Below are 25288 nucleotides of genomic sequence, written 5' to 3'. Positions count from 1 at the left end.
TTCCTCGAGTCTCAAGCCCAGGCTCCGGCCTCTGCTTACTTCTTGGAGCTGTTATTTGTGCTTCTCCTTCCAGCGGGCTGAGAGCTCTTTGGGGCAGAAACTCTGACTCTTTCACCTCTATAACACCAAATTATATCATTTGCCCCTGGGAGACAGGCAGGGCGGGGGTGCTCCTAGGTGAAGACACACCGAGAGGTTAAGTGACCCTCCCAAGGCCACCCATTTGTGCCTGTAGGGGCCTGAGTAGACCCCAGGTCTTCTGGGTGCAGGTGGACACAAGGTTCCCCCTCCTCTTTGCCGCTCGGCCTCCACTTGTTTCCTGACTGGAGGTGGGGCAGAAGGATGGTAACACAGCCTTTGCTTGGGATGAGGGCTATACTAAGGCCCGCTTTGAAGGGACTGATGGGCCATTTTATGGATGCCAGGGAAAGGATGGCGAGTAGGCTGGGGGTGGGCTGGAGAAGGGAAGAAGGAACAGGTTATTTTTGCATTTTTGACATTAAAAAAGTGCAGATTAGATTCTCAGCCACTGGCCAGCAGCATCTGTTTTGGTTTGGAATTGGCAGCTGAGGCGCTGAGCGCCGCGGCGGGAAGGGAGGGGAGGCTGCGGGCTGGTGGGCGAGGCGGCGCCTTGGCGGAGGGAAGGGCTCTCCCCTTTAAGAGCTCCGCCCAAAGGGGCGCTGCCACCCCTGAGGAGGCGGGCGCCGCCGCTTCTCATTCATTGTCTTGACAAGAGCATCCTCCGCGGACGTTCTCAGGCTCCGCCGGCTCCTTCCTCCTCCTCCTCCTCCTCGCCCTCCTCCGTCTGGGGGGTCGCTCATCTCTCAGCCGCAGGTAAGGCTGGAGCCCGGCCACCCGGGCTCGGCATCGCTGCCCTGGGCCACCTGTGGGGCAGGCGAGAGCTTGGCAGAAGCCGGCCGTGGGGGTGGACAGACTGTCAGAGCCGCTGGCTCCGAGGTGGAGACGGGGCCCGTCCACGCCCCGCGTGGAGGGACTCGCCTGAGCGTGTGGGTGCGCGTGGGAGGGTCCACCCGTGTGTCCCAGAGCTCCGTGAGGGGGCGAGGGTGAGGGGCCACGCAGCCAAGATGGAGGTGGGGGAGCCCGGGGGTCAGGACACCCGCCGGCCTCTCCCCAGAACGGGAGTCTTTGGGGTGGCGGTGGGGGGCAGGGTGGGGTGAACCCAGTAGCTGCCCTGAGCTTGGAGACAGGAAGGGGTTGAGAGCAAAACAAGAAAAGGCCAAGTTCCCCTTTCCGTGGTTTCCGGGGCCTGGTACCTGCGGTGGGGGAGGAGGCAGGGTGGGGCGATGGCTTCCTGTCTCCCAGCCTCCAGTTTGGGGCTCCCCTGTTCCCAGACCTAAGCTTCCCTCCCGGAAGGGTCCCCTGCCCCCAGCCAGCTCCTCCTCTCACAGGCGCCTCATCCGCTTTCTGGACAGGTGGACCCACAAGCCTCCTCCAGAGTCCCAGGGTAGGTGAGGGTGGCAGGAGCTCCAAGGGAGAAGGGCTAGGCACGAGGGAGGTGGTGGAGGAGAGGCCGTGGGGCCCCCACACCAAGCTGGCAGGAGATGCTCTGGGGCCCCAGCATGAGGCCTGGAGCCTGGGGAGCCAGAGGCAGGTCCCTTGGCTCTGCTCGCTGTCCACCCAGCCATGGAGGAAAACCGTTCTTGCTGCTCCTCCGAGAAGTGAGCACCAGCCGCTTCCTTCCTGTGGATGGCTTCAGTGGGGTGGAGAAGGCCCTTAAGCGCACCTGCTTAAGTGGGGGCGAGAAGCTGAGGTGTGAGGAGGAGATGCTGGGACCCGAGCCATCTGCCTGCTTCTGGTGCCCAGAGACCCGCTGGGGAAGCCCTCCGGCCATGGGGGACATGCCGCCCAGGCAAACCCACATGCCATTTCCTTCCGTGTGTCCAGCCTGGACCTGGAGGTGGGGAGGGCCCCTGCCTTTTAGATGGCTCCTCATGTGGGTGTGAGGGTGTGAGGTCTGGACGCTGAGGCTGAGTGCACCCTCCACACTGTTGCCCTGAGGCCCTGGAAGGTGGCCCGTCAGAGAGGATGGGCCCTGGGACTGTCAGCCAGTCCGCGGTCAAGTTGGCACTAGGTGCTACCCCTCACCCCAGGCTCTGCTGTGGAGGCTGAGGGTACAGAAGCCAGGCTTGGGACGGGTTGAGACGGTGGGCCTTGCAGGTCAGCCAGGGATGAGGAGGGGTGGGCAAGGCGTGTATAAGGGTAGCTGGATGTCAGTGACAGAGGAGAGCGACAGGGAAGTTAGCTGAGACCATGGCTGCCAGACTGAGGGGTGGGTGTCCTGGGAGAGATGGGGGCCACTGGAAGGTCAGGGTTGACCTGAGGGGAGCAAAGCCTTTCACCCCTGTCTCACCAGGATGAGCCGGCAGGTGGTCCGTTCCAGCAAGTTCCGCCATGTGTTTGGACAGCCGGCCAAGGCTGACCAGTGCTATGAGGATGTGCGCGTCTCACAGAACACCTGGGATAGTGGCTTCTGTGCTGTCAACCCCAAATTCGTGGCCCTGATCTGTGAGGCCAGCGGGGGAGGGGCCTTCCTGGTGCTGCCCCTGGGCAAGGTGAGCCCCTGGAGCCCTGGGGACAGGCCCTCCTCCTAAGGGGGCCTCAGGTGATCTAGTTGGCCCCCTGGGGGTCCCGATGAGGTCTGCGGCTCAGGACAGTGGGCCGCAGTGTTGCCCTCTGCAAAACTGGGTTGAGCCGCATGAACCTTACACTTCCTCCAGCGCCTCCATGCAGTGCTTGGATGGAGCTGAAGCTCAGGGTTGGGAGTGACACGGGAAGTGTCAAATAGCAAGTCCTGCAGACCCAGGGTTAGCCCTCCCAAGTCTCAACCTGGAGCTTTCTCCTGCACAGAGAGGCCTGGGATGGGGTCTGAGTGGGCCCAGCAGTGCTCTTAGGGTTTGGAGGGACCTCTCTGAGGCCCTGGGAAGCCAGTGAGCTCAGTGGCTCCCAGCTCACAGGCAGGGATGAGGTAAGAGACCCTCTCCCCTCGCCAACCCTGGCCTCCCTCAAATCCTGCCCTCCCTGCTGTCTGCGGACCCCCCCGCCCCAGCACACTCCCGTGCTCTTGGGGGGTGAGACAGGAAGGGGAGATGGGCCCTCGGTTGTTACCTTAAAAGGGCTGATGGAAACATAGAGAAGAGGAAGTGGTTGTCAGAGTAAGAGCTGGGCCCGCACTTCACACAGGAAACCGTGCTGTAGCAGCCGTCCCCGGAAGCAGCCATTTCAAACCCGTTATAACAGACTTCCCCATCCTTGTCCTTTCGGGGGGACCTGTCCCCACAGCCCCATCATTCACACACACTTCCCTGGGGAACCCCAGCCCTGATACAACCACACCCTCAGCCTGAATCACGCCGGGGGCCTTGGCCTGTTGTGCCATGGAAGAATCTGGGGTGGGGGTGAGGGCGGGGGTACCAGGCCCCGGCTGAGATGGAGCTGGCAGGAACTTGGCCAGGGTCTGAGAGAGGGGCAGGACCAAGCCCGCATGTCCATCCTGCGCTACCTGTGGCCAGCCTTCTGAGTTGCCCAGACAGCTCTGAGATGGGCAGAGCCCCAAACCCTCCCACCCTAGGTCCCTCTCTGCCTTCCAGGGACCCCACACCTTTCCCCTCTGTGCCTCTCTGAAGGGGTGTGGGGAGGTGGGATTGGGTTTGGCGGGCCAGAGCACCTCCCTCAGAGGCCCCGCTGTGTCCTCCAGACCGGCCGTGTAGACAAGAATGTGCCTATGGTCTGTGGCCACACGGCCCCGGTGCTGGACATCGCCTGGTGCCCGCACAATGATAACGTCATTGCCAGTGGCTCCGAGGACTGCTCCGTCATGGTGAGTATGGGGGGCACCCAGGGGCCAGGAGGGGGCTCAGGCACTGGAGCTGATGTTGGGCACCGCCAAGACTCACTTGCTCGCCCCTTCTCTGCAGGTGTGGGAGATCCCCGATGGGGGCCTGACACTGCCCCTGCGGGAGCCTGTCGTCACCCTGGAGGGCCACACCAAGCGCGTGGGCATTGTGGCCTGGCACCCCACCGCCCAGAACGTGCTGCTCAGTGCAGGTGCCAAGGGCGGGACGCAGGGAGGGCTGGTTGCCTGACAGTCAGGGGGGAGGCTCCTGGCTTCTGACACTGGGGACATCGCCCAGGTTGCGACAATGTGATCCTGGTGTGGGACGTGGGCACGGGGGCGGCCGTGCTGACGCTGGGCTCCGACGTGCACCCGGACACCATCTACAGTGTGGACTGGAGCCGAGATGGTGCCCTCATCTGTACCTCCTGCCGAGACAAACGAGTCCGCATCATTGAGCCCCGAAAAGGCACCATAGTAGCTGTGAGTTGCCTTGACCTTTGACCCTAGGAGCTTAACCCCCCACCCCCCACACCCCCAATGAGGCCCCCTTAGATGTTGCCCACTCCAGCTCCCAGCTGGGGCCTGGCCCTTAGAGGGTGTGTGCGGATGCCTGACCGGTCCCCTCCCTTTCCTTCCAGGAGAAAGATCGTCCCCATGAGGGGACTCGGCCCGTGCGTGCTGTGTTTGTATCCGATGGAAAGATCCTGACCACGGGCTTCAGCCGCATGAGCGAGCGGCAGGTGGCACTGTGGGACACGGTGAGTGCTGGGCAGGGACCTGGTTTAGTACCCCCGGCCCCGCCATGTGCCTGGCTGGAAGGGCAAGGCCTGTTTGCCCAATGTGAGATGGGGGTTCCCGCTGGTTGGCCTCTCAGCCCCAGGCCCCACTCCCCCAGTGGTGGAGGCCTGCCATGGCCCAGCTCATGGTTGTCCCCTGCCCATCTCTACAGAAGCACCTGGAGGAGCCACTGTCCCTGCAGGAACTGGACACAAGCAGCGGTGTCCTGCTGCCCTTCTTCGACCCTGACACCAACATCGTCTACCTCTGTGGCAAGGTGGCCCCACAGGCAGGGGGTTGGGGGAGCGAAGTGGGCAGGGGGACTTAGAAAGGACCACAGCTGGAGGCATCCGCTGGTGTTGACCCTCCCATGACCTACTGCCTGCAGGGGGACAGCTCTATCCGGTACTTCGAGATCACCTCTGAGGCCCCGTTCCTGCACTATCTCTCCATGTTCAGTTCCAAGGAGTCCCAGCGTGGAATGGGCTACATGCCCAAACGTGGTCTGGAAGTGAACAAGTGTGAGATTGCCAGGTGACTGCCCCTGCCCCTGACCTGAGTGCGCTCCTTGGGCAGCACTGACCCCCACGCTGACCTTTAGTCCCAGCCCCGCTGTGAGCACTGCTCACCTTCCTGTTTCCACAGATTCTACAAGCTGCATGAGCGGAAGTGTGAACCCATTGCCATGACGGTGCCTAGAAAGGTGATGCTCGAGGGTCCCTCCTCAGGCTCTCAAGAGTGGTCGGGTGGTGGTGTGGCCTGAGCACTCTCTTAACCAGTCCTGGCCTTGTCCCACAGTCGGACCTGTTCCAGGAAGACCTGTACCCGCCCACTGCAGGGCCTGATGCTGCCCTCACGGCTGAGGAGTGGCTGGGGGGTCGGGATGCTGGGCCCCTCCTCATCTCCCTCAAAGATGGCTACGTGCCCCCCAAGAGCCGGGAACTGAGGGTCAACCGGGGCCTGGACACTGGGCGCAAGAGGACGGCACCTGAGGCCAGTGGTGCTCCCAGCTCGGTGAGAGGCAGATGGGACCCCGGGAACCAGGGCAGGAAGGTGGGGTAGGGCAGGAGTGCTACTGATGTGGTCACTGACCCAGTGGAAAGAGGCTGGCGTTTGGGGGCAGCCACATACACCATACTGGGGATCCTTTAGGGGCTGGGAGTGGATAATCCTGAGGCCTCAGAAAACAGGTTCCAGGCTTATAGGCCTGCAGTTCTCTGGATGAGAGGAAAAGGGGCCCAAGCCCCGGGGGCTTGTGGGAGGAGGCCTAGTGGCCCAGGAGGGCCTGGGGCTAATGCTGCTTGGGGTCCCCCAGGATGCCATATCCCAGCTGGAGGAGGAGATGAGGAAGCTCCAGGCCACAGTGCAGGAGCTGCAGAAGCGCTTGGATAGGCTGGAGGAGACAGTCCAGGCCAAGTAGAGGACCATCAGCTGGGGCCGATGGACTCACCTCCCTTCCTTCCACTCCCACTCCTCAGGCCATAATGGCAGATAAGAAAATAATAATAAAATGGCTTTATTTTCTGGTACGTCGCAGACTCTGATGACTAGTCAAGGGGATGCTGGGTATGCTGAACTGACCTGCCTTATGCTTCCCTCTCCATAGCCTTGATGAGCCTGACCCCTGGCAGGGGGTGGAGAGATGCCTCTAGATGACCCTAGACCAGTGGTCCCTGAGCTTTTTGGCACCAGGGACTGATTTCATGGAAGACAATTTTTCCACAGATCAGGGAGGTGAGGGTGGGCTGGGGGATGGTTCAGGCATGATGCAAGTGCGTTCCATTTAGTGTGCACTTTATTTCTATTATTATTACATCGGCTCCATCCCAGATCATCAGGCATTAGATCCTGGGGCCTGGGAACCCTTGCCCTCGGCAGACGGGAGCAGGCCTTTGCGGGGCAGGGGGGAGCCACCCTGTGCTGACATGGGTGGGGAGCCTGCCCCGCTTCCCAGCTGGTAGGTCTGAGCTGCTCAGGGCTCCAGCCTGGATGGAGCCTCAGTCATTCTCATGTTTACTCCCCAGTCTGCCTTTGCTAGTCAACCACAACATCAGCTGTCCTGACCCTGCTGCCTGTGGGGGAAATGAAGCAACCAGTGCTTACATGACAGCTGTCAAGCTGGAGGCCCAAGGGATCAAAATAAGGGGTTCTTTGTAGGGAGGAAGCTTAGAACCAAAATAGTGGGCCCGACCTTAGTTTACAAGTGAGGAAACTGAGGGGCAGAGCAGGAGAGGGCAGATCCTGAGTCACGACACAGTCTTCCCATCCAGTTCAGAGCCTTTCCTGCCCCGTGCAGCTGCCGCTTAAGCTGTGTTGGTGGCTTCTGCCTGGGCCTGGCCTCTATAAGAGGGACCTGTACTCGCAAGGAGTGGGGAGGGGGTTGGGGGAAGGGGGGTTGGAAGTAGGTTTTTGATGGCCAACTTTCCAGGTGATTCCCTGAGCTGGGACACAGGGCTATTGAGGATGGGTGTCCTGGCCACAGCAGGGCTTCGTGCATCGTGCAGGAATCAGCAAGGAGGAAATGTCCCATGTGAACCCATACTCCCCTTGGGCTTGTCATACAAATGTCCCTGTCTGCCCACTTGAGCCTCAATCTCTATGTAAGCCATGTGACCCTGGGCAAGTCCCTTTTCTCCAGGCCTCCGTTGCTCATCTATAGAAAGGGGAGGGATTCTGCCACAGCTCTGTGAACATGGAGGGGTGGGGGTGGATCCAGTCAGGGGTGTGGCATAGAGAGAAGCAGACCATCTGGAGCTGGAGCCTGAGCCTAGCCCCCCCAACCCCCACCCTACCAACACACACACACACACACACACACACACTGCGATGTTGGGCCCTCCCAGTGAAGCAGACTTGTGAGTAGTTGCTAGTTCTTGTGGTCCAGGGAAACTGAAAAAAAAAAAGCTCAGGAAAGGATCCCTGGAACTCAGAAAGGTTAGCCCCTACTCACCATAACTCCTAGCTCCCTCTGAGGAGCTAGAGAAATAAGAGAGAGAGGTGGTGGGGGGTGGGGGGGTGGGGTGTGTGTGTGTGTGTGTGTGTGTGTGCGCGACAGTAATTTAGGGGCCAAGAAACTGGCCTTGAAAACAGAGGAACAGGGTGGGTGGGATGGTTGAAACCCACAATTTCTCTCCCCCAAAGAGCCCTGGCCCCAATTAGGACACTTGCTATTCCTCTTGGGTCTTGAGACCTTGTCTGTGTAAGGCCTAGGCAACCCTGTCACCCGTGTTGACACCAGGGCATCACCTGCCCCAATTGTGTGGCTCTGGTGACCTTATTTTCCTGCTGTAACCCTACCCCTATGCCCAGCCCACCTCTCCATTCCAGAAAAACCTCACTCCGGGGACAGCTGTGGCCACATCAAGCCCAGGACCAAAGGGTCACTGGACCTTCTCCAGGGGCCAGAAAACACCAGAATTCCAGGTGCTGGGAAGCCCCTGCTGGAGGACCAGGTTCCTGAGGCTGTGGAGGACTTGTAGGGGGTGTGTGGAATCCTCTATCATGCTTTGACATTGGGGTGATATACTGGGAAGAAGAAGAGGTTTGCAAGTTGCCCAGGGTCCTGAAACCTTGAGCACTTCCTCATCTGTGTATTTTGAAAGAGGACTGAACAGAACGCCCAGAAATGGTCAAAGAATCAGGGGTTGGGTGAGTATTGGAAGTACCCAAGGAGTCCAGAAAGGCCCACCCCGGAAGGGACTTTAAAGACAGACGTTTCACTTTATAAGTGGGGACACAGAGGCCTATGTGTGGAGAGGAACTTGCCCAAAGTAAAACAATGGAGAGTGGAGGGTAGGGAGAAGCCAGGCCCTAGCCCCAGCCTCTGCACACCTCCCATACACACAACACGCTGACACAGGAGCTGGCCCTGATCCATAATTTAATGCGTGTGCAGGTCCGGGTCCCTTATTTCTGCTGCTCACGGGCCCACTGCTCTGGGGTCAGGGTTTTCTGCTCAAAAGCGTGAATGTGCAGGAGCTCTTCTGCTAGGCAAGTGTTCACAAGCCTGGGAGAGAGATGGGGTTAGAAATGGGGCAGGCTGGCGCCTGGGTCGCAGTCCCGGAAGCTAGGGTCTGCCGGGAGACTGGAGGGGTCCCCCAGGTTGTAGTCCCCGGGACCTGGGAACAAGAGAGGTAGAGGGCTTAAGTCTCAGTATTTGATGCTGGGGCCACGAAGGCGGGATCTCTGGGGTGGTGGTCTGTGGTGGGGCCGCATGGATGGGAGCGAGAGTTAAGGTTTCAGGAAGCGGCCCGGGATGTGGTCCCAGAGCTGGGGCCGCGCTGAAGAAGGTGTTCCCGGAATCTCACCGGTGTCTCTGAAGCAGCGGTTTCCCCTCGAACTTGGCCGACACCACGAGGACTCGGAAGCTGGACGCGCAACGGTTGGGAGTCGTGTCCTCCACTTCCTACGGGGCAGAATGGCGTGGATGGTGCCAAGTCCGCCCCCCAGAAGCCCTGTTCCCCTCGTTGGACGAGCCCAGGCCGCTCAACTCACCACGTGCTCCGCTTCCAGGTCCCGCTGCAGCTTCTCCCGGAGGTACTCAGCACTGAGTTCCATTGTGGCAGCCCAGCGAGGGCGGCAGCCCACCGGGGATGGAACCCCAGCTCTGACCCCAGCCACACTGCTTCCGCCCTTACTGGCACCACTTCCGCTGAGGCATCTACTTCCGCCCTTACTAAGACGTCCATAAACTCAGCACTTCCGCCCTATCCCAAGCCCAGTTTTCCAACTGCCTTCGGTTTCCGCTCCTGTCAGAGTCTGCATGAGGCTCCAGCGGACTCTAATCGGTACCCGCCGCCTGAACAGCAACCCGGGTTCTGTGCGCTGGTTTGGACACCCTAGCTCCAACTAGGAGAGGGTGCACGAGTTTGCATTGTTGTGACTTCTAGGGTACCTCGGGATAGCTCCCAGGCGCTTTCTCTGAGACAAGCATCTTGCGGCCCTGGCAGCCCAGCCCTCCTCGGGTCACAAGCCACAACAATCGACCCCCAAATTGGCGATGGGCCCCGGATGCTTCTTCGGCGTCTACCTGCTCTACTGTCTGAACCCTCGGCACCGGGGCCGCGTCTACGTGGGGTTCACCGTCAACCCTGCTCGTCGGGTGCAGCAGCACAACGGGGGCCGCAAAAAAGGCGGAGCCTGGCGGACCAGTGGGCGCGGGCCGTGGTAAGAAAAGGCGGGTCACTGTGAGCAGGAGGAGGACTTCAAGGAGAAGGCGGGGGCCGGCGAGGGAGAGGCCGGCTGAGAGGGGTGGAGCCAAGCCTGTGGCAGTGGGCGGGGCCCGCGAGGGGGCGGGGCCGGGGCGGGAGTAACGGGGGCGGGCCTATCGCCGCAGAGGAGGAGCCCTGTTTGGGCCTGGGTCTCAGAAGACGGGGTTGGGTGGGAAGGGGACTGATCGAGGTTTGGTCAGTGACAGGGAGTTTGGTGAACAAGACTGGGTTGGAATAGAGAAAGCCTGGAAGGGAGAGGAACTGAGGAGGGCTGTTAAGCACCTGTGACTAGAGGTGGGGCCTGAGGTTAGCAGGTGCGAGGGGCTGGCTATATCACCACGAAGGGGGCAGGGCCTCGTGGGCTAGGGGTGAAGCCGATGTGACTCCACTCTCCGGTAGGCCAGGGGATCCGGTTTGACACGGAGTGGGGCGGGGGGCTCACGGGTCGCGTGCCCTCCTTCTCTTCCCTAGGGAGATGGTGCTCATCGTACACGGCTTCCCCTCTGCAGTGGCCGCCCTTAGGGTAAAAAGGAGTTGGGGGCAGCGGGAGGACCAGGGCTGGGGCTCAGGGCCCTCCCCGGGGTGCCCCCTTCCCCAGGTGACCCCCTCCCCCCCGTGGACCCCTTCCTCAGCTGATCCTGAAGCTCTGTACCCCCTCGCCTGCAGTTCGAGTGGGCCTGGCAACACCCACAGGCCTCGCGCCGCTTGACGCACGTGGGTCGGCGCCTGCGCGGAGAAGCCACCTTCGCCTTCCACCTGCGCGTCCTGGCGCACATGCTGCGCGCGCCGCCCTGGGCGCGCCTTCCGCTCACCCTGCGCTGGCTGCGCGCTGACTTCCGCCAGGACCTCTGCCCACCGCCGCCACCTCACATGCCACTGGCCTTCGGGCCTCCGCCGCCCCGGGCCCCAGCCCCGAGGAGTCAAGCAGGTCCTTCCGACGACACGGGATGCAAGCCGCAGCAAGACGTCGACGCGCGCTGCACCCTGTGCGCACGCGCGCTCCAGGTAAGAGGGGTCAGGGCAGTTTACGGTTCAGAGGACTTAGAATCAAATGACAGGGCCGTTCACTGACACCTTTTGGGCACTCTACCCCCATCTCTATCCTTTTTTTTTTTGTGCTTTTGTCTGCCCTCGGTCTTCTTTTCTGTCCATGGGCTTTCTCTAGTTGCTCAGAGCGGGGGCTAATCTCTGCTTGCCGCCCGGGCTTCTCATTGCCATGGCTTCTCTTGTGGAGCACAAGTTCGGGCTCCCCAGGCGTGTGGGATTTTCCAGACGAGCGATCGAACCTGTGTCCCCTGCCCTAGCAGGCGGGTTCTTAACTACTGGACCACCTGGGAAGTCTGCTCCCGTTTCTACGATGGGAATAGTGCTTGTGGCTATTCCTCAAGGCCAGGGCCTCCTCAGGGTCTTTGCCCTTCCCCTTGAACTGGAAGATTCTTCCCTAGACCCTCCATCTTAAGAAAATGCCACCTCTCCTCCGGTCAACTCTTCCTTGGCTCTCCATCTAAAATTGCCTCTCTTTCTTGTACATCTCCCTGGCTTCCTTTAACGCCTGTTATTGTCTGACATATTGTATGTTTTATTTACCTTATTATCAGTCTTTCCCACCCCCACCCCCATATTAAACTCCACAGGGGCATTTAGTTCCTTTTCACTACTGTAGAACAGGGTCTGGTGCAGAGCAAGTGGCCAATAAATATTTAATAAATTAACTGAGATGATGTGTCTGGCTTCTGCTGAGCTCTCAGTAAGTGTAAGTTGAATTCTTGCCATTCAAGGATTAAGTGACCTGTCTGAGATCTCTCAACCTGTAAGGAACTCTAGGTCTGGCTGCCCTAGCCATGCTGTTACATAATCACTGCTAGCACTCAGAGAAAACTGGCCAGCTTAGTCCCTGTGGACCAGTATTTTAGCCTCTCAGTGCCTCAGTTTCCTTATCTATGTGCTGTGTTTAGTTGCTCAGCGTGTCCGACTCTTTGCGCCCCTGTGGACTGTAGCCCGCCAGGCTCCTCCGTCCATGGGGATTCTCCAGGCGAGACTACTGGAGTGGGCTGCCATGCCCTCCTCCAGGGGATCTTCCCAACCCAGGGATCAAACCCACATTGCAGGTGGATTCTTTTGCATAAATGCAAATAATAGTAGCACATGCTTCATAAGGTTTTTTATGTCAAGCCCTTGGAACAGTGTGTGGTCCGTTGTTAGCTACATGATTACTCCCCGTTCTCTCTTACCTGCCTGCCACCTCCTGCAGGATGAAGACAGCCCCCTATGTTGCCCGCACCCTGGCTGTTCCCTAAGGGCCCATGTGATCTGCCTGGCAGAGGAGTTCCTGCAGGAGGAACCAGGGCAGCTTCTGCCTCTAGAGGGCGCATGCCCTGGGTGAGTCCCACATCCTTGCTCCAGGCTGGTTTAACTCGAGGGAGGTGGGAAGGGGGTGCCCATTGCCCAAGTCCAGGCCTGGGGTAGCCAAGGCCTTTTGGCACCCAGGTCCTGGCCTGGAGGAGGCTTGTGATCCTGACTCTGTTTCCTATCAACCATACCCCCTGGTAGCTGTAAGAACTCACTGCTGTGGGGAGACCTGATCTGGCTGTGCCGAATGGGCACTGAGGAGGACGAGGAGGACTCAGAATTAGAAGAGGTAAGAGGTGGCTTGGACCCCAGCCTTTCTATCCCACCCTGTCTCCTGGGCTGCCTTTCACCAACCCTCTTGTCTCCACAGGAGCACTGGACTGACATGCTCAAGACCTGATTCCCAGCATCCTCAACCTCTACCCACTCCTTTCTGTTGCCACCCTCTGTGGCTCTGGCCAGTTTTTACTTGAATACAATAAAAAGTCTGAGTTCAGGGTACCTGCTGGTGTTTGCCAGGGGTGGGGAGCATGGGTAGGAGGCAGAAACCCTGATGGTAACTGGGGCCTGAAGAGGATAAGGGAACGGGGAGGGGCTGCTGGCCGCAGCATGGACCAGCCTCTGAAGTCATACTGTCCTTTGAGGGCTTAGGAGACTTACTCAGAGCCCACTCAGCTCCAGTGCCCAGCTTGACTCTGGTGGTGCTGGTGGTTTAGTCGCTAAGTTGTATCTGACTCTTGCAACCCCATGGACTGTAGACCACCAGGCTCCTCTGTCCATCACTTTTCCCGGGCAAGAATACTGGAGTGGATTGCCATTTCCTTCTCCAGGGGATCTTCCCAACCCAGGGATTGAACCTGGTTCTCCTGCATTGCAGGTGGGTTCTTTACTGTCTGAGCCAGCAGGGAAGACTCTGGACTTTAATCAAAAGAGTAAGAACAAAGGCCAAGGAGGAGAGGAGGGTGCTCTCCCCCAACGGGGTCCTGTGACTCTTGAAGCCCCAACTCCTTGTCTCTGTCTGCAGAGCCTCGTTCAAACCCAGAGAAACAAAAGCACCTTCTGGGGGCTGTTGTTTTACCAACCATAAATGAGGCTCCACGCTGTCCTTGGAGCTCCCTATGGGAGTCATGGAGCAGGGGCACACTCCCAGCGTTATTTGACGCAAGTGTTCTGGCTTTTTCCTATCCTACGCTGCCTCAAAAAGAGCTTGCTTGCGTGGCTCCACCCCAAACCCCGTCACCCTGCCCACGTACATCCCTCTGGACTCTGGACTCGCCCTGTGGTCAGAGCCAGAAGTTCCTGGAATGTTCAGGCTGCTGGGGGCCTGCGGGCTCCCTTCCACCTGAATCCTTGGCATCTTCAAACTTGGCCTGGAGCCGGCAGAATGGTGAGTGCCCCCACGTTTCCCCTCCTCTCCCCTACCCTTTCTAGACCAGGCATGTTAGAAAAAGCTGTCTGTTGGCCCTCGCGACAGAGGTGGAGTCTAGAGGGCAGGTTAGGAGCCAGGATTCCAGCTCAAAACACCAAAAAAAAAAAAAAACAAACCTGAAAAACTATCGCACCCTTTCATCTAGTTTCAGCTCTCTGTTTTCTACACACTAAACCCACATCTTGGGTTTTCAGGCCAGGCTAAGCTGGGTTCCAGCTGAGGAGGGAACTTCACCCTCTCCTTCCTGGAGGACAGCCAAGCCCCAGGGCTGGCGCCAGGCCCCTCCCACTTGAGAATTACAAAGCTTGCAGCTCTGAGAGAAGTCCTGCACTCACCACACTGCGCCTGTTCTAAGCCCCACGCAGACACAGGCAGGGTCACAAGGCCAAGATCCAGAAAGATCAGGTGAGAGCGAGGTTGGGGGGCAGCAGGGCTGGATCCCGCTCACCTCTCACTGCTGCTGGCTCTGGCTCCAGTCCGGTCACTTGATCTCTCTGCTCCCACTTCTCACATCCCGCCCTTTCCCCAGCTGCTGCTGCTTTCTGCTGCTGCTGCTAAGTCGCTTCAGTTGTGTCTGACTCTGTGCGACCCCATAGATGACAGCCCACCAGGCTCCCCCGTCCCTGGGATTTCCAGGCAAGAACACTAGAGTGGGTGCCCTTTCCCCTAGGAGTGCTCAACTCAGTCTCCAGCCTGGCTTGAATCCCTCTTTTCCTCCCCCTTCTTTTTCTCTGGTGAGTCATCAGTTTTGCTCATTCACATGCAAAACTCTGACCCCCTAAACAGTTGCTCAATTTGCTGTGTTTTTCTCCAACTGGGAGGGGCTGGTTGGGCAAGCTAGATCTCAGGCCCAGCTGGCCTTTGGGAGTTTTGGGCCCAGGGGAGCTCAAGGGGGAAACAGAGGGAGGAGCCCATCAGAATTAGGCATATAGCAGAAGGGAGAAGACAAAGCAAGCTGGGGGCTGGCCGGAAGTTCAGACAGGCAGGCCCTAGAGGTTTTCTCAAGTGCACATTGAAATCCCCTGGAGAGCTTCCAAAAAACTGCTATCAGGGTCCCATCTCCAGAGAGTGATTTAATTGATTTAAAAGCTCTGCAGGCAAATGAAACTGTAGCCTGAGTTGTGACCCACTGCAGGAACACAGGATCCGGCTTTGAATCCCCACCCCACCACACTGTGAGCTAGCTCTGAGAGCTCGGGCAAGTGGCTCAGGCTCCCTTAGCCTTGGGTTCTTTACTTCAAGAATTCAACAGCTGGCACCATTGACATATTGTTCAAGGAAGGAGGCCACCTCCCGGCGCCCCTGAGGAGACAGCATGGAACTGATCCAGGATACCTCCCGCCCTCCAGCAAAGTATGTGAAGGGCATCCCTCTCATCAAGTACTTTGCAGAGGCCCTGGGGCCACTGCAGAGCTTTGAAGCCTGGCCTGATGACTTGCTCATCAGCACCTACCCCAAGTCTGGTAAGTGATGGGGATACCCAGGCCTCCGTTGGGCTGCAGTCCCCACCTTGGGCTGGGAGGGGCATGGCCTCAGCCCTGCTCATCCCCCTTCCGTTCCCACCCACCAGGCACCACCTGGGTGAGCGAGATCCTGGACCTGATCTACCAGGAGGGTGACCTGGAGAAGTGTCAGAGAGCCCCTGTCTTCATGCGGGTGCCCTTCCTTGAGTTCAAGGCCCCTGGGGTTCCCACAGGTGTGTGGCAGGGTGTCGGGGGCAAGCAGAGAGGAGGGAGGTTTGACTGGGGCTCCAGCTCATGGATCTTGCCCTACCTACGGCTTAGGTGTTGAGGTTCTGAAAGATACACCAGCCCCACGGCTCCTCAAGACACACTTGCCCCTGGCCCTGCTTCCGAAGACCCTGCTGGATCAGAAAGTCAAGGTGAATGGCAGAGGGAGCCAGAGAAGGAGGCTGCTAGGGCCATCCCAGCTTTGGCCCTGCCTTCTGGGAAGGTCTCACTTCCTCCAGCCTGGTCTCATCTTAAGAAGGACTGGGTGAGGGGCATCTGCCTGATGCTCTAGTGGGGTCAAGTATCTGGTGAAAACGAGACTCCTCTGTGCAGAGTCTGGGTGCTCACAGGCCTGTGGAGGAGGGGCTGGCATGCCTTGTTCCAAATCCAGACAGAGTGGCGTTGAGGGGATTAGATTAGTATAAAATAACAGTTTCAGGAACTAGCCCAGAGTTCAGCATCAGAGCAGGGTTCAGGTCCCAGTGGGATCTTGCCTGCACCCCAGGACTGAAGGCGAGTCAGCCTTTACCTGCTTCTCCTTTTGCCAAACTGAGAGAAGCTCCCTGGCAAGGAGGCCATAAGGGTGGGGCACCTAGTGCCTGGCATGCCACGTGGTGACGATGCTGGGGCTGGGGGTTGCCTGCCCCTCCAGATGATCTACATCGCCCGCAACGCCAAGGATGTGGCCGTCTCGTATTACCACTTCTATCGCATGGCCAAGGTGCACCCTGACCCTGGCCCCTGGGACAGCTTCCTGGAGAAGTTCATGGCCGGGGAAGGTGAGGCTGACTCTGGAGGAGGGAGGGGGCGGGCTGGAGCCAAGGGGCACCAGCTACAATTCATGCCAACCTCTGTGTCCGGCCATCTGCCCTCTCCCCAGTGTGCTACGGGTCCTGGTACCAGCACGTGCGGGAGTGGTGGGAGCTGAGTCACACCCACCCTGTTCTCTACCTCTTCTACGAAGACATAAAGGAGGTGAGACCACCAGCTTCTAGTTCCCTCCGTGCCACACACCTCACAGGGCCCTGCTGAGGCCCACTCAGCACCCTCCCCTATGGCAGCCCACAGACCAGCCCTCCTGGATCCCCTGCCCAGGACTGAAGAGGAGGAGTGTCCCCTCTGCGGCAGCGCCCTGTGCAGCCCTTTATCTCCTAATGCCCGGGTCAGCAACACGTGCAGACATTCATCTGCTCTGTACTGCCAGTGCTTCTTCTGGGACCACCGTTATGAAAGGGGACTGTCCCTCCTCTCAGCCAAAAGGAGCCAGACCTCTGTGATAAAGGATCATAGGGTAGAAGGCAGTCACACCTGCCCCTGGGAAAGAGGACCAGAGTCAAGGAACAGGGCCTGAGGTCTCTAGGCAGAAGTGGCCAGATGCCCCCACCCAGGGTTAGAAAGGCGCCTGCCTCCCTTTTCTGCTCAGCAAGTAATCCAAACCTCCACTGAAGAGACTCTCCACTGCTCCAGGACCCCAAAAGGGAGATTCAGAAGATCCTGGAGTTTGTGGGGCGCTCCCTGCCGGAGGAGACTGTGGATCGCATCGTCCAGCAGACGTCTTTCAAAGAGATGAAGAAGAACCCCATGACCAACTACAGCACCATACCCACTGAAATCATGGACCACAGCATCTCTGCCTTCATGAGGAAAGGTGAGAGCCACCCCAGGGGCGAGCGTGGGCATTTGGGGAGGGGGGAGCCTCAAATGGAGCTGCCCTTTGGCCATTTGGGGCCACCTCTGTGCCCCCTCCTTCCTGGCATCTCTCCCCAGGCATCACTGGCGATTGGAAATCCACCTTCACTGTGGCCCAGAATGAGCTCTTTGAAGCCCACTATGCTGAGAAGATGGCGGGCTGCAAGCTCCGCTTCCGCTGGGAGCTGTGAGTGGTCCTCTGGAGGCGTGTGAAACAAGCCCAGCCATGGCTTCAGGAAAAAAATCAGATTCATCTGGAGGCGTGTGAAACAAGCCCAGTCATGGCTTCAGAAATAAAATCTGATGTGTGTTAAACAGAGAGCCTCTGTTGGGAGCAAAGAACAAACCTGAGCTAGAAGGGTAGATGCCCAGTGGGACCCAATGAGGCCATCTCCCCTGGTGGCCTCTAGCTCACCCTAGTGGGGAGGGAGAGAAGGGTCTGGAAAAGCAAAACCCAGGAGACATGGACAAGGAGGAAGAATATTTATTTGATCACAAAATCTTGTGTGTCCCCCTTTGAGGGTGTCAGCTGATTGTGAGTCTACTAGGCCACTTCACTTTTTCTTGGGCTCCTTACAAGCCACCACGTACCGCTGGGCTACATTGAGGGGAGGGGAGTAACCGTCTGCATAGGAGGTGTCTTCAAAAAGGACGGAATAGTCATCCTGGGGCTGCAGCAGAGGCAGACAGGAGGGACTGGTCAGAGAGCTCCAGGCGAGCCCCCCGCCCGACAGCACCACCACTAAGCTTAGTGACAGGAACCTCTGGCTCGTGGCCCCCCAGATGCGCCTGTCCTCATAGTCACTCATAAGTGGAGATGTGTGAACACAGTCCCTGTTACTACAGAACTCCTTCCCCAGTAACAAAAGGCCAAGGGTAAGGGATGAAGAGCAAGGAGACCACCACCTACATGGGTGGGCCGTAACTGGAGGGTGTGGTACCAGGGAGCCTGGGTTAAAGGGATCAAGGACAACCTAGAGGGCAACAGCAAGGATCCCGGAGGAAGAGGCAAGAATAGCCTTCAAACTCTTTCATCAGGTGATCAGCAGCAGCAATGTAGTCAAGAGCATGACAGGAAGCGGTTCAGCTGAGGAAAAGGCAGTGGGGCTGGAGTTAAGGGCTCCAAGACAGGCCCTGGGCATGGAGCGTCCCATCTCAATGCAAAGAGGAGGTTAGACTAGTGTACGCATCACGTCCATTCAGCTCAGGGCTCGCTAAGGCTCTGAAGCTCGGAAAGAGGAGGGTGGGCCAGTGCTGCCCCAGAAGGCAGGGCTGGAGGGCAGATTACGCAGAAGACAGAGCAACTTGCAGGGCCCTCTGAGCTCAGAGAGGCTGTGAGATGAGGACAAGAGGGGAAGGAGGTAGGAAGGTGACTCCAGGAGCCATCTGGCCACCTGGCCCTGATGTTAGGGATGGCTCTCCTGTGGGGGCTGCCTTACCCGTTGTGGGGGTGTGTGGATCAGGGCACGGTAGAAGCAGGTGGTCTGGGGATACAGGGCCAGCACAAGCTGCTCCTTCTGGAATAAAGCTTCGGGGTCCGTCTCCGGGTTGGCCTTCCACTGAGGCAGTGGGATGATCCGCCGGCGGCTCAGGGTATGTCTCCTGGGGGTGGGGCTGAGGTCAGGTGGGGGCCCTGTCCCCGCAGGTTGGCCGCCCCTCCCCACCAGCACACTCACTCTTTGCCTTCTTCATCAATGTCGTCTACCTCGTACCTGCGGGTGGACAAAAGAAAGGGCTAGATGCAAAAAGGGTCGGGGTCACAGTCCAAGTCGGGGAGTCGTGAGGAAGGGAGAGGAGGGCAGGGAGGGGAAGCAGTCCCCTGGTCCCCACAGGCACCCAGGGGTGTAACTTTTCTCCCAGCCTGCAGATGGGTGAGTGTGTAGCCCATGCAGCTATGGTGACGGGAGAGCAGCCCACGGGGCTGGGGGACCACTCACTTGTTGGTGGCGTGGCTGTAACTGACCACCTCAGCCAGGATCCACTGCTCATCCCCGTCCACGGCCTTCACCCGGGCAGCCACCTTGTCTCCAGGTTTGGCCACGTAGTCCCCAGAAGCCGGAATGGCCCCGCAGAGGGGTGGGGGCCTGAGGGCGGAATTAAAATGTTCAGTCATAGCCCCCGCCTTGCCAGCCCCTACCATACCCAGGGCCTGCCCTCACTTGTCACCAGGCTTCCCGATCCACAGGGGCAGGGTCATGGCTGACTGCTGCAGCAGGGTCATGAGCACCCCCCTGCGCATGGTCTTCCGAGGAGGCTCAGAGTCATTGTACAGGCCCGCGATCTTGGCCGCTGTGGGAGAGAGAAAGCCCTCAAGACATCAGAGATAGGGTGCCCACCCCAGCCCTCCCACACTGGCCCGTCAGAGCTCAGCCTGCAGCACCCTGGCCTGAGTGAGCACCAAGGGCCCATGTGCCACCCTGCCCCTTCCTCTAGATGCCCGCAGCGAGACCACCCAGACTGACAGATGGAGAGGTGGATACCCTAAGGGGAAGGAACAGGAAAGGGCAGAAGCTGGGGTTGTGGGGGAGTGGTCATGTTCTAGTTCTTGATCTAGGCGCCAGGAACATTTTGTTCAGTTAGTGAAAAGTTTCAGCAAGTTGTGTGTTCACATCTGTGTTCTTTCCTATTAACATATGTTGTAGTTCAACAACAAAAAATTTTTAAAAACCAACTCATATGTGGACAGACCCCTATCTCCTCGGGCATGGTTCAACACACCCAGCCACCTCATACAAACCCAGCTGGTGGCGTGACAGCATTTTTGATGGATGAGGAGGTGTGGACTGTGGGTTCACTGGGGCAAGAGACTTGGGAAGGCCCTGGGAGCCTGAGGGATCTGGAAGCCAGCGCCTCATAACTCCATGCGGAAGGCTGGTTTCAAGACACCCAGGGTGCAGCTCTCAAAACACAGCCAGGTTCTCTTCAGAGCAAGAAATGGGAGCGGGGAGAATTCCCTGGCAGTCCAGTGGTTAGAACTCTGCGCTTTCATGGCTGAGGGTGTGGATTTAAAAAAGAAAGAAAAGGGAGTGGCAGTAGTGAAGGGAGTGGGGAGTGAGTGCCCCCGACAGTAGACAGAGCAGGGGAATCAGCGTGGTCTGCAGGGAGCACTGGGGACCATCCCCATTCCCTTCCCAGCCCCAGGCTGCTCCTGCTCCGTCAGAAGCCCCTGGACGATCCCACTGGACTGAAGTCACAGGCGCCCCCACAGGGAGACCGACTGTCGCTCTCAGGAACCATCACTCCACAGGGCAGTCTCTAACTCACCAATCCGCCTCTCTTCCAACAGAGACTTGATTTCTGCAATCTTATCTAGGGCTTTCCGAAGGATGCTGAGGTGGGGGGAGAAGGGAGAGAAGAGGTCTGCGTGAAGCACAAAGCACGGACTTCCGTTTCTCGTTACAGCAGGCTGGCCAGCTCAGACCAAGCCTGCTGCTGGAAACCATCAACTCTAAGTGTGTACTTTTTATTCTTAAAAGCACAAAAGAGCGGATGAGATGGGAGGAAGTAGTAGGATAAACAACCTAAGAGGGCTGGTAAGCGAAGTGGAGGGCTCCCTTTGCCTGAGGGCACCACACAAACGCTGCGGAAGGGCTGCTGGGGTGCCGGCAGCCTCTAACAGTTGAGATTTCGGAGGACAGAAGTTAGGGTTCGCAGTCTGCCCTAGTCACACATGTAAGAGGAGACACTCTGCAGGGCTATGGGGTCTCGGCCCACAGCAGGGCCAGGGGTGGCGGGAACTTGTCCTCACCCCCTGGAAGCCCCTGGAGTTCAATTATGGGGGCTCCAGAGTGGCCGGGACCCAAGATACCTAGCAGAAGTGCACACCAGTCCTCGCTGGAAAAAGACTTCTTCATCCCAGAGTATGGGGGACCTCCCCCAAAGAGTAGTTCAACAACAGTGAGCAGCGCTGAATCCACTTCAGGTCATTTATTCTCTGGCCCACTGCTCTAGCAAACCTTTAGTAAAAACCCACGTGTTAAGGAAGGCCTTGGTTCAGCATGAGACCCACGAGAACACAGCATAGTAGGGTCACAGAAGGTGTCCCAGAGGGTGTGACTCTTGAGGACCTGTCAGGCAAAGGCCAGAAGGCTGGGCAAGGGGCAGCCTCGGCAGAGGGAACTGGGCAAACAGAAGCAGCGAGGGATGAACATCTTGCCGCAGGCTCAGAGCATCGAAGCTCAGTGTGGCTGGCGTCAGAACAGGGACCACTCGGCCAGACCCACCATGGGGTTGTGAGTGAGCACTGGGACACAGGGCAACCAGGCAGAGTAAGCTCCAGGAGGCCAAAGGGAACTTGGAAAGTCTGATCACTGCTTCTGGGCCTGTTGGGAGGACATCCTTTTACGTAGTTACGTCCCAAATTATTTTCTGTGAGGTACTGATGGCGTGGTTCTCAGCCCTAGATGGACAGCAGAATGCTCTGGGGAGCTTTTTAAAAAGAATCCTAATTGTTTTAAGAATCCTCAGCAGATGCCAAAACTAGTAGGGGGTAGGGGAGTCTGATGTGAAATGGGCTATGTACATAGTCTCAAAGTATCTAAGATACCTGTCAATTACACAATGAAAATAGCCCTAACTTGAGGAGAAATATGGAAGAGCCCACCTTTACCAGTGAGAGTTTTGCCTTCTAATATGAACGCGGAGGACATCACTTCCAGAAGTGTAAAACCTGAATCTAATTGTGAGGAAACAGCAGACAAACCCAACTGAGGGAGATTCTACACTGGCTTATCATTTTCAGAATGTAAAAGTCACAAAAAGCAGAGATAGCCTGGGAACCGTTCCACAATGAGAGACTAAAGAGACGGGAAAACTAATCCATGCTAGGAAAATATTCTGTTCTTTTGCTATCAAGGTCATTTAAATAAGACCTGTAGCTCAGTTAATAGTTTTATATCAGCGTAATATCATAATTTTGAGAAATGTGCTATGGTTGTTTAAGAATGTCCTTTTGTAAACCACATGCTGACTAATGTGTTTAGAGGTCAAGAGGCATCAGGCATGGTGTGTGCAACATACAAGGTTCAGAAAAAATTTTTTTGACTATACAGAGAACAATAAAAGAGAATGTGGTAAATATATATTTACATAAGTCTGATCATATACAGATTTACATAAGTCTGATCATTACATAAGTCTGATAGAGTACTCTTGCCTGGAAAATCCCATGGATGGAGGAGCCTGGTAGGCTGCAGTCCATGGGGTCCCAAAGAGTCGGACACGACTGAGCGACTTCACTTTCACTTTTCACTTTCATGCATTGGAGAAGGAAATGGCAACCCACTCCAGTGTTCTTGCCTGGAGAATCCCAGGGACAGCAGAGCCTGGTGGGCTGCCATCTATGGGGTTGCACAGAGTCGGACATGACTGAAGCGACTTAGCAGCAGCAGCAGATCATATAAAAAGTTAATACCAGTGCAAGAATTCCACCCTAGTTAAATCAGAACCTCTGGGCGCAGCCAGACTTGAGAACTAGTGTGTAAATGTACTCCACTGGCAGGTAAGTTTGTGAAATACTGAGTTAAAGAAATTGTTGCAGAACGTGGCATAGCCTTTACCACTTTAATTTGCATTGTGAATCTCCAAGGAAAGGAATGTAACATTACTGCAGTCCATGGGGGTCTGCAAAGTGTCATACAACTTAGCTACTGAACCACAACAAAGTTACTGAAATTCCACTGGGGAGGTCTGAGGAAACAATGTTTTAAGATCCTTTACTATTTCAAGAGCAGTTTTCTGGAACTGAAATTTCTGCCTCTCCAACCAGAAAGATCAATCAGAACGACCACCCAGCAAAGCATGGGTCTGTACCTTCTAGCAGGCAGCCTGCCAGCCTGCCAGCCTGTCAGCACCCATCAGGGAAGATCCACCCCAAGAGGCTTGCTTCCCCTGGGATAGTGGAGGAAAGGCCTCTTGCTGGCTGATCCTTTGAAGGGTCCTCAGCCAAGAACCCTGAGCCCTAACTTCCCTCCCCAACCATTAGTAAGGGCCTAACCAGTGTGGGCTCTTTAAAGTAATCCAGTACTGCTGCATACCAGTTCACAGTAATTATTTGATTAGAGTGAACTTTTAAAAAGAAAATGAGTTAAAATTCCTTGTGGGCTTTCTTCTCTCTTGCTGAGATAGTTGGAATTGTGCTTGCAGAGGCAGACAGAAAGCAGCTAATAAGCCAAGGGGTGCTGCACAGATGGAACTGCCCGGGAGCTGCCCACCCTCTGGCCACATACAGAAGAAGCGGCCACATACACCTAGCAGCGGCGCTGGCTGCGGGGTCTCCCTCAGCCCCAGGCCCAGTGGGAGGATAAACTCAATAGACTCTAGACTTTCAGGCACATGGCTTCTCTGCCCCCCTGTAACTGGTCTGTGTCTGCGTATGACCCTGTCAGGCCTGAGAAGGGACAATACCTTCCCTCCAGCTTCCCAGCGGACACATCCTATGATGGATAGAGACTGTCAGGAAGCAGTTGACAGGAGGCTTCCTGTGTGCTGTTTTGGATCTGTCGTGAATCCTCTGTTCCTTATTAATTCCTGAATATTCAGGAATTAAGAGGAGTGGCAAACCGCTCCCAGGGCTAAGGAATGCATCCATTTCCTTCGTTAGTTTTTCCATACAGTGAGAAGTAACTATTTACGACCCTCTTCCTTTTTATGAACCATTCGGTAAAAGTCATTATTTACAACCCTCTCTCTTTGATATGGATTGCCTTATGTTTCCTTGATAATTTGTAAGTCTGGACTTTTGATCTTTATCTTTGCTGAACAAAGCTACCTTGTAAGACAGTATACATACCCACACTATGTTGAATAAAACACGCTTGTTCCATCAGAGAGAGCTTGGGTCCCCGTGTCTTTCTTTCTGTTTCTCTCCCTTTCTTTCTCTCTCTCAGGCTAATTCTCTGGAGCGCAGAAGCCCGCTGAGCTCACTTTCTTGCCCAGGCTTGCAAGACCCTCGTGAGAGGGCACCCTGTGCCTACGTAAAGCAGTGCAAGCCCCGTGTCAAGGGCTTTATTGGTTTTCTGCATAAACCAAGGAACATCAGCCTCTTTCTCTCTTTTACTTTCTTATCGTCGACTCCAGACCACCAGGTTCCAGTCCATTAAAGGACCTCAACAAGTGGCGCCCAGAACAGGGACCTGATACACGTGGCAGATTCGGACGGAGTGACCTATTGAGGTGGGTAAGTACTAAGACGTGGGACAAACGGCCGGAAAGCCCCATCACTTTTCTACTTTACTTCATCACTTATTAAAAGTTCAGGGACTTTCAGTTTCGTGCCAGCAAATAGAGGCTTGCCTTCAGACAGTGGTTGAATGTAGCCCTTGGTTCCCTGATGAAGGTAGTTTTGATTTAGAAATTTCGCACCAGGTCAAAGAGAATGTTGACCAAGCCGCCAGACAGGGAAAAAATATTCTGATAGATTTCTGGCCCCTATGGGCTCTCATTAAAGCTGTGATTCTGCCATTTCAAGGTAAATTCTAGCCCTCCTGATATTCAGCAACAGGCAGAACACTTATTACATGAATATGAATTAGATGATGAAACCTTACAAAAGGCCCAATTAGAACATAAAATATTTCAGAGTTTTCCTATAAGCCCTGCCCTGGTTGCTCCAAGCACTCCTCCCCTGCCAGCGGGCACAAATCCCAAAGTCTCTCCCTTGCTAGAACCTAATGATTCTGGCAATAACTCCCCTAAGACACCTTTTGACATTAAAACCGACAAGACCTTTCTAAATAACAATAGTAAGTTTTTACCACATACTATTAATTGTAAAATTTGCTACCTACTCACTCTCCTTCATGACAGAGGCTTTCTGAATTGCTGGCTTTACAAGTCTCTGAAGCCGATGGTTTCTCCGCCTTTCCAGTTTTTAGAAATCCTGACGCTCAATATGAGGGTATTAACTTTTATCACATGCAACAAATTAAAAGCTCTCCCTAAACCAGGAGAATATCTTCAGTGGATAATGTGGTTTCATGATAAAGCCAGAGACCAGGCTAACAGAAAGGCTTGAGCTGGTACTCCCCAAAATCAAATCACTTTTGAGATGCTAACTGGTACAGGACAATTTGACGCTGCTGCTGCTGCTGCTAAGTTGCTGCAGTCGTGTCCGATTCTGTGCGACCCCATAGACGGCAGCCCATCAGGCTCCCCGTCCCTGGGGTTTTCCAGGCCAAGAACACTGGAGTGGGTTGCCATTTCCTTCTCCAATGTATGAAAATGAAAAGTGAAAGTGAAGTCGCTCAGT

The 25288-nt window shown here is 56.4% G+C and overlaps 5 protein-coding genes across 21 annotated transcripts in view; 3 read left to right on the top strand and 2 right to left on the bottom strand.

Annotated features, from left to right (window-relative positions):
• The first annotated feature begins 720 nt into the window (after positions 1–720).
• CORO1A (coronin 1A) lies at positions 721–6162 on the top strand. 4 transcript variants are annotated; one of them, XM_012104351.4, is made up of 12 exons: positions 721–834; positions 1434–1465; positions 2375–2573; positions 3716–3838; positions 3936–4065; positions 4152–4336; positions 4495–4614; positions 4806–4910; positions 5022–5167; positions 5279–5336; positions 5432–5647; positions 5949–6162. In XM_012104351.4, the coding sequence occupies exons 3-12, from the start codon at positions 2376–2378 to the stop codon at positions 6051–6053; spliced, it is 1386 nt and encodes a 461-aa protein (XP_011959741.1). In that variant the 5' UTR covers positions 721–834; positions 1434–1465; position 2375; the 3' UTR covers positions 6054–6162. The 4 variants fall into 4 exon arrangements, with proteins under 4 accessions (XP_011959741.1, XP_011959740.1, XP_004020921.1 ...); XM_012104350.4 differs by having other exon boundaries at positions 1410–1465; XM_004020872.4 differs by lacking the exon at positions 1434–1465.
• Positions 6163–8496: 2334 nt separating this feature from the next.
• Positions 8497–9271, bottom strand: BOLA2B (bolA family member 2B). Its single transcript, XM_027962060.2, has 3 exons — positions 9128–9271; positions 8941–9038; positions 8497–8639 (listed from the first exon to the last, which is right to left on the bottom strand). The coding sequence occupies exons 1-3, from the start codon at positions 9188–9190 to the stop codon at positions 8540–8542; spliced, it is 261 nt and encodes an 86-aa protein (XP_027817861.1). The 5' UTR covers positions 9191–9271; the 3' UTR covers positions 8497–8539.
• An 81-nt stretch (positions 9272–9352) lies between these two features.
• SLX1A (SLX1 homolog A, structure-specific endonuclease subunit) lies at positions 9353–17355 on the top strand. The gene is made up of 9 exons (XM_027962056.3): positions 9353–9420; positions 9523–9799; positions 10315–10366; positions 10510–10848; positions 12095–12222; positions 12394–12481; positions 12563–13579; positions 13816–14026; positions 14900–17355. The coding sequence occupies exons 2-7, from the start codon at positions 9633–9635 to the stop codon at positions 12590–12592; spliced, it is 804 nt and encodes a 267-aa protein (XP_027817857.1). The 5' UTR covers positions 9353–9420; positions 9523–9632; the 3' UTR covers positions 12593–13579; positions 13816–14026; positions 14900–17355.
• LOC101114075 (sulfotransferase 1A1) lies at positions 13484–17355 on the top strand. 12 transcript variants are annotated; one of them, XM_012104342.4, is made up of 9 exons: positions 13484–13579; positions 13816–14026; positions 14904–15084; positions 15192–15317; positions 15406–15503; positions 16004–16130; positions 16232–16326; positions 16819–16999; positions 17119–17355. In XM_012104342.4, the coding sequence occupies exons 3-9, from the start codon at positions 14937–14939 to the stop codon at positions 17229–17231; spliced, it is 888 nt and encodes a 295-aa protein (XP_011959732.1). In that variant the 5' UTR covers positions 13484–13579; positions 13816–14026; positions 14904–14936; the 3' UTR covers positions 17232–17355. The 12 variants fall into 12 exon arrangements, with proteins under 12 accessions (XP_011959732.1, XP_004020920.1, XP_011959730.1 ...); XM_004020871.5 differs by having other exon boundaries at positions 14900–15084; XM_012104340.4 differs by having other exon boundaries at positions 14864–15084.
• A 153-nt stretch (positions 17356–17508) lies between these two features.
• SGF29 (SAGA complex associated factor 29) overlaps positions 17509–25288 on the bottom strand; it is a 32286-nt gene continuing 24506 nt past the window's right edge. For all 3 annotated transcript variants that reach the window (XM_060406247.1, XM_012104339.4, XM_012104338.4), the window contains 6 exons: positions 20305–20369; positions 19200–19329; positions 18978–19124; positions 18717–18752; positions 18480–18642; positions 17509–17711 (listed from right to left, as the gene is read on the bottom strand). In XM_060406247.1, the coding sequence (XP_060262230.1) occupies positions 17595–17711; positions 18480–18642; positions 18717–18752; positions 18978–19124; positions 19200–19329; positions 20305–20369 (658 nt within the window). In that variant the 3' untranslated portion in view covers positions 17509–17594. The remainder of the gene's footprint in view (positions 17712–18479; positions 18643–18716; positions 18753–18977; positions 19125–19199; positions 19330–20304; positions 20370–25288) is intronic.

The sequence above is a fragment of the Ovis aries genome, chromosome 24 (genome assembly GCF_016772045.2).
Source record: "Ovis aries strain OAR_USU_Benz2616 breed Rambouillet chromosome 24, ARS-UI_Ramb_v3.0, whole genome shotgun sequence".
In the NCBI taxonomy this organism is placed as follows: Eukaryota; Metazoa; Chordata; class Mammalia; order Artiodactyla; family Bovidae; genus Ovis; species Ovis aries.
The sequence above is the reverse complement of the archived record's forward strand: the minus strand, read 5'-3'. Positions and strand labels throughout refer to the sequence as shown.